The 6,373-nt window shown below is 45.6% G+C and overlaps 1 protein-coding gene across 1 annotated transcript in view; it reads right to left on the minus strand.

The window, feature by feature from the left end:
- LOC102755598 (hepatoma-derived growth factor-related protein 2) overlaps positions 1-892 on the minus strand; it is an 18,737-nt gene extending 17,845 nt beyond the window's left edge. Inside the window, exon 1 of the mRNA XM_015566922.1 lies at positions 802-892. Within this exon, the coding sequence (XP_015422408.1) occupies positions 802-892 (91 nt within the window). The remainder of the gene's footprint in view (positions 1-801) is intronic.
- Positions 893-6,373: the final 5,481 nt, after the last annotated feature.

Here is a 6,373-nt window from a genome sequence, read left to right on the forward strand (position 1 = left end):
GGCCGGCGCGTGCTTATTGGACTACGCGCTGCCGCCGGATGTCCCACCTTCCTGCCGTCACCGGCGGGAGACAAGGTCGCTCAGAACCACGTGCCGGGATAGAGGAGCGCAGAGACCAATGAGAAGAGGGGGGTTGGAGAACACGTTAACGGGATTGGATAACGGGTAGAGCAGAGGGGCGTGACCCAGAGGCCTAATTGAAGGGAGAGGAGGTTATGGGAGGTGAAAGGGCAAAGGGGGAAAGGAGGGAAACGGAGGCGGTCAGGAACCGGGTGGAGAGGGCCCAGACTTCTTCGGGGCGGAGCTTAGGGTAGAGGGGCGGGCCATGGGTCGCCATAGTAGGAGGGAGGCAAGCCATTGGATACCACAGAAAAGAAGGCCCAATCAATGTAGGCGGCGGGTTGTTTGATAGCCTCCACTCCCAGAGGCGGGGCTTAAAAGAGAGTTGCAGGCCGTTGGATGCCAAACAAGAAGTCTCTCAAGGTAGGGAGCGGCCATTGACTACCACAGAAGGCGTGGCTTATGCATCTGTCCACCATTGGATATCGTAAGAGAGGAAGTGCAAAATAGGGAGGTGCCTTGGCCTACCCCCCAGGGGGCGGGGCTTAGGAGAAGGAGCGGACCATGAAGTGGGTTCTTAGGTCAGACACCCAGAAAATGCACAAAACATTTAGAAAAAGTTTATTGAACACCATGTGCCAGAGCTACAAAGCACCCAATCTATATTGATTCATTCAAGAAAAATGTTTTGAGCACTGCGTGGCCAAGTTACTTAATGGCTCTGTGTCTCAGTCTACCCACCTGTAAAATGGAACTCATAATGTACTGATCTGATAAGGGCACGAGGATGAAATAACTTCACGCCTAAGGCGCTGGCAACTGTGTCCGGCATTAGGAAATACTGGCAGCATTGGTATTGTTAGCCTGCCCTCCAAAAACTCAATGTTAAATAAAAGAATTTAACTACCACAGCTGAATGTCTTTTTAACAGAAATGGTTTAGCGTTGGCCTGTGTGGTTGGGCATCTTCTGGAGCACGAAAAGGTTGCCTGTTCGATTCCCAGTCCGTGCACATGTCCTGGTTGGGGGCTGATCCCGGTAGGGGGCGTGCAGGAGGCAGCCGATGGATGTTTCTCTTCCTTTCTCTCTAAAAATCATTTTTTAAAAATCTTTTTTTAAAGGCCATAGCTAGTAATAATAATAATAATTAGAAGAATTAGGAGGAGGAGGAGAAAGAAGGAGAAGGAGTAGGAAAGGAAAAGGAAGAAGAGACCCATTTTGGGGTATGGGGTCTAAACCTCCAACAGCATAGCTTGGTAGGAAAGACATGACCATACATCTTGGAGCTTGCAAGCATTTTTACGCATCAAGTAGGGAAAAGGGGAAAGAAAGATGTAAGCGGTCTGATGAAAGAACTTACATTAGTTGCCCAGCTGGCATGGCTCAGTGGCTGAGCGTCGACCTGTGAATAGGAGGTCACGGTTCAATCAATACTGGGCTCAATCCCCAGTGTGGACGTACAGAAGGCGGCCAATCAATGATTCTCATCATTGATGTTTCTATCTCCCTCTCCCTTCCTCTCTGAAAACAATAAAAGTATATTTTTTTTAAAGAATTTACATTAGTTATAGGCAAAGGGGTGGGAGAAAGTGAAGTGGAGCTAGGGGCTAGTCCTAGGATAGATGCAGCAGAGTACTTAAAGCTCATAGGTAAACATGAAGCAGAGGCTCCTAGGGTTCTAGGGGCTGTTCTCTCTTTTTAGCTAATCTGAGAAATATCTGCCTGGAAGTTAATTTAATAATTTCAACATATACTAAGGCAGCGGTTCTCAACCTGTGGGTCGCGACCTCTTTGGCGGTTGAACGACCCTTTCACAAGCGTCACCTAAGACCATCCTGCATATCAGATATTTACATTACAATTCATTACAGTAGCAACATTACAGTTATGAAGTAGCAACGAAAATAATGTTATGGTTGGGTCACAACATGAGGAAATGTATTTAAAGGGCCAGAAGGTTGAGAACCACTGCACTAAAGAATATGTGTAATCCTTTGTTTGTTTTGCACTGCAGTTGTTTTCTGATGAACCCCTTTGGTCTCTTCTTTCCATCCTCTGGACTACTGTAATTTAAGACATCTCAGAATTTTCACCTGGTAAGAACTCAGAGGGAAAAAGCCAGAGTGTTGCCCTAGCCGGGTTGGCTCAGTGGATAGAGCGTCAGCCTGAGGACTGAACGGTCCTGGGTTTGATTCCTGTCAAGGGCACATGCTGCAGGAGGCAGCTGATCAATGATTCTCATCGTTGATATTTCTATCTTTCTCTCCCTCTCCCTTCCTCTCTGAAATCAATAAAAATACATTTAACAAAGAAAAAGAAAAAGCCAGAGTGTTGCCCCTAGCCGGCTTGGCTCAGTGGACAGAGTGTTGGCCTGTGGACCGAAGGGTCCTGGGTTCAATTCTGGTCAAGGACACGTACCTTGGTTGCAGGCTCCTCCCTGGCCTGGGTCGTGGTCAGGGAACGTGCAGGAGGCAACCAATTGATGTGTTTCTCTCACATTGATGTTTGTCTTTCCCTCTCTTTTCTACTCTCTCTAAAAACCAATGGGAAATTATCCTCAGGTGAAGGTTAAAAAAAAAAAGCCAGCCCTAACTGGTTTGGCTCAGTGGATAGAGCATCGGCCTGCGGACTGAAGGGTCCTAGGTTCGATTCCAGTCAAGGGCATGTACCTTGGTTGTGGGCACATCCCCAGTGGGGGATGTGCAGGAGGCAGCTGATTGATGTTCCCCTCTTTGATGTTTCAAACACTATCCCTCTCCCTTTCCCTTCCTCTCTATAAAAATTCAGTAAAATATATATTTTTTAAAAAAGCCAGAGTGTTTAAGAAAAAGTTGAATACTGAGGGAGACTTCGTCTATCCTAGGGACCAGGAGAGCTTTCTGGAGGAGGTCGTTTAACCAGAGACTTCAAAGATAAATGGAGCCCTGGTGGGGCAGTTCCATTGGTTAGAGTGTCATCCCAATATTTCAAGGTTGCAAGTTCAATCCCTGGTGAGGAAGAATCCAAGAATGAACCAATGACTGCATCAATGGGTGGAATAACAAGTCGGTATTTCTTTCTTTCTCTCTTTTCTGTTTCTCTAAAATCAATTAAGAAAAACATTTTAGCCCTAACCGGTATGGCTCAGTGGATAGGGCATCCGCCTGAGGACTGAAGTGTCCCAGGTTCAATTCCGGTCAAGGGCATGTACCTTGGTTGTGGGCACATACCCAGTAGGGGGTGTGCAGGAGGCAGCTGATCGATGTTTCTCTCTCATCGATGTTTCTAACTATCCCTCTTCCTTCCTCTCTGTAAAAAATCAGTAAAATATATTTTTTAAAAAAAGAAAAACATTTTAAAGATAAATAGAAATAGGCATATATAGGAGATGGGTGCAAGATATTGCAAACATCTGAGTTTGGGATGAAGAAGTAAGAGTGGGGAGAGTGGTAATGCTAAGGGATCCATTAAGGACCCATCATAGTGCCTTATAAGAATTTTAGGGCTTTGTTTGTTTGTTTTGTTAATCCTCACCCAAGGATATTTTTCCATTGATTTTTTGATTTCAGAGAGGAAGAGAGAGAGAAACAACAATGATGAGAGAGAATTATTAATAGGTTGCCTCCACACCCCATGAACCTACAACCTGGGTATGTGCCCTGACCAGGAATCAAACTGTGACCTCCTGGTTCATAGGTCAGTGTTCAACCACTGAGCCAAGCCGGCCAGACCTATGATTTTTAGAAAGAGTGGAATGGAGGGGGAGAGACAGAGAGAGAGAGAGAGAGAGAGATCAATGTAAGAGAGACACGCTCATTGGTTGCCCCCTGCATGTCCCCCCCACAAGGGCCAGGGATTGAGCTTACAGCCTAGGTACAGAGAATTTTAGGTTTTATTTTACCTTCTTGGGAAAATATTGGAGGGATTTGATCACAAGGTATAAAGAAATTACTTTAGCCTCAAAAAATATCTTTATGGATAGAAGCAAGTGCTGCACCCCAAGCTGGGAGGCTTCTGAAGCTGGTAGTCTATGTGTGTTTTCCTACATTCAGTGAAAGGGACACCCTTTGAAACCCCTTTCCAGGGACAGGCTCCGCTAGTGGTACACCGGGAACTGGTGGGCTGCTGCCTCCAGTTTACCCCTGCCCCCCATTCCTGTTGTTCTGTACCTCCTGGCCAGCTTCCACACTGAGTATGATGCAGCTCACTTCCTCATCAACACAGCCTCATCACTCAGTGTACTGATGCCTAAATTGCCTCCGTTCTAAGGGGTTCATCTCTTCGACATCAACAAACACTGAGGGCTGGGGCTGGGGCTGGGGCTGGGATGTTATTGGAACAAAGGGCGGTTGCATCTTTCCCTTCTCCAGATAAGTCTTCTATATCTTGAAATGCTCAAGAAGAAAATAAATAGGCAAATGGGGCTCCCTGGATCCAGCCCTGCTAGGTTTCTTTGAATCAAGAAAGGCATGTGAGTTGGTTAGAGAGTCCTCCCAATACACCAAGGTTTTGGGTTCCATCCCAGATCAGGACACATATAAGAATCAACCGCCCTAACCGGTTTGGCTCAGTGGATAGAGCGTCAGCCAACGGACTCAGGGGTCCCAGGTTCGATTCCGGTCAAGGGCATGTACCTTGGTTGCGGGCACAAAAAGAATCAACCAATGAATGCATAAGTGGAACAACAAATTGATGCTTCTATGAATGAATGAATGAATGAATGAATAAAACAAAAAAAGAAAGGCAGCCCGGTTGGCGTGGCTCAGTGCTTGAGCATTGACCTATGAACCAGGAGGTCAGGAGGTCACGGTTTGATTCTGTTCAGGGCCTATGCCCTGGGTTGTGGTTGTGGGCTCAATCTCCAGTTGGGGGCGTACATGAGGCAGCTGATTAATGATTTTCATCATTGAAGTTTCTAGCTCACTCTCTCCCTCTCCCTTTCTCTCTGAAATAAATTTTAAAATATAGAAGGAAGAAAGAAAAAAAGAAAGGTGATGGAACGCCAAATCACTCTTTACCCAAGAGAAATAAAAATAAATATTTACACAAAAACTTCAATACTCACAGTCATAGTAGCATTATTTAACAGCCCAAAGGAGGAAATAGCCCAGATGTGCATCAATGGCTGAATGGATAAATCAAACCTTGTATATCCTTTGATGAATACTACCCAACAATGAAAGGAAATGCACTAATACACACTGTAATGTGGATGAACCTCAAAAATATTATGTTAGCCCGGGCCGGTGTGCTCAGTGGTTAGACTCTAACCATTAGAGCGTCTGCCTGTGCAGGTACCTGCATTTCAGGTTTGATCCCTACCCCAGTCTTGGGGTATGAGCGGGAAGCAACCAATCGATGTGTCTCTCTCACATCGATGTTTCTCCTCTCTCTCTCCCCTTCCTTTCTCAATTTCACTCTCTCTAAAAATCAGTGGAGCCCTAGCCGGCTTGACTCAGTGGATAGAGCGTCGGCCTGCGGACTGAAGGGTCCCAGGTTCGATTCCGGCCAAGGGCACATGCCTGGGTTGCGGGCTTGATCCCCAGTGGGGGTGTGCAGGAGGTAGCCAATCGATGATTCTCTCTCATCATTGATGTTTCTATCTCTCCTTTTCCCTTCCTCTCTGAAACCAATAAAGAAATATATTAAAAAAAATAAAAATAAAAATTAATGGAAAAAATATCCTTGGATGAGGATTAAAAAAAAAAAATCCAGCAAGGAACTGGGGCCTGCCAACAACCATTTGAGTGAGCTTTGAAATAGACTCTCCCTCAGACAAGCCTTTAATCAGCGGTTCTCAACCTTTGGGTAGTGACCCCTTTGGGGGTCGAATGACCCTTTCACGGGGGTCGCCTAAGACCATCCTGCATATCAGATACTTACATTATAATTCATAACAGTAGCAACATTACACTTATGAAGTAGCAACGAAAATAATTTTGTGGTTGGGTTACAACATGAGGAACTGTATTTAAAGGGCCAGAAGGTTGAGAACCACTGCTTTAGGTGAAACCGTAACCCTAGCCAACAGCTTGACTGCAACATCATGAGAGTCTTGAGCCTGAACCACCCAGCTAAGCCACTCCTAAGTCCTGATGCACAGAAATTGTGAGATGTTGTTATTATAAATTGGGAGATCATTGGCTATGCAGCAATTACTATTATCACTGCTGCTGCTTAGTTCCCATATTCACAATTTCGGGTGGTTATAGAATATTCTATAGCGGGGATGAGCAGACCACACATTATTTGATTTTAGCAGAGAATCTACTCTCAGACCCTTCACTCACCCTACTCTAGACACTGTGCTCCCTGAAGAAGTTGTCATCTCAGGA

This window comes from Myotis davidii, unplaced genomic scaffold (assembly GCF_000327345.1).
Source record: "Myotis davidii unplaced genomic scaffold, ASM32734v1 scaffold551, whole genome shotgun sequence".
In the NCBI taxonomy this organism is placed as follows: Eukaryota; Metazoa; Chordata; class Mammalia; order Chiroptera; family Vespertilionidae; genus Myotis; species Myotis davidii.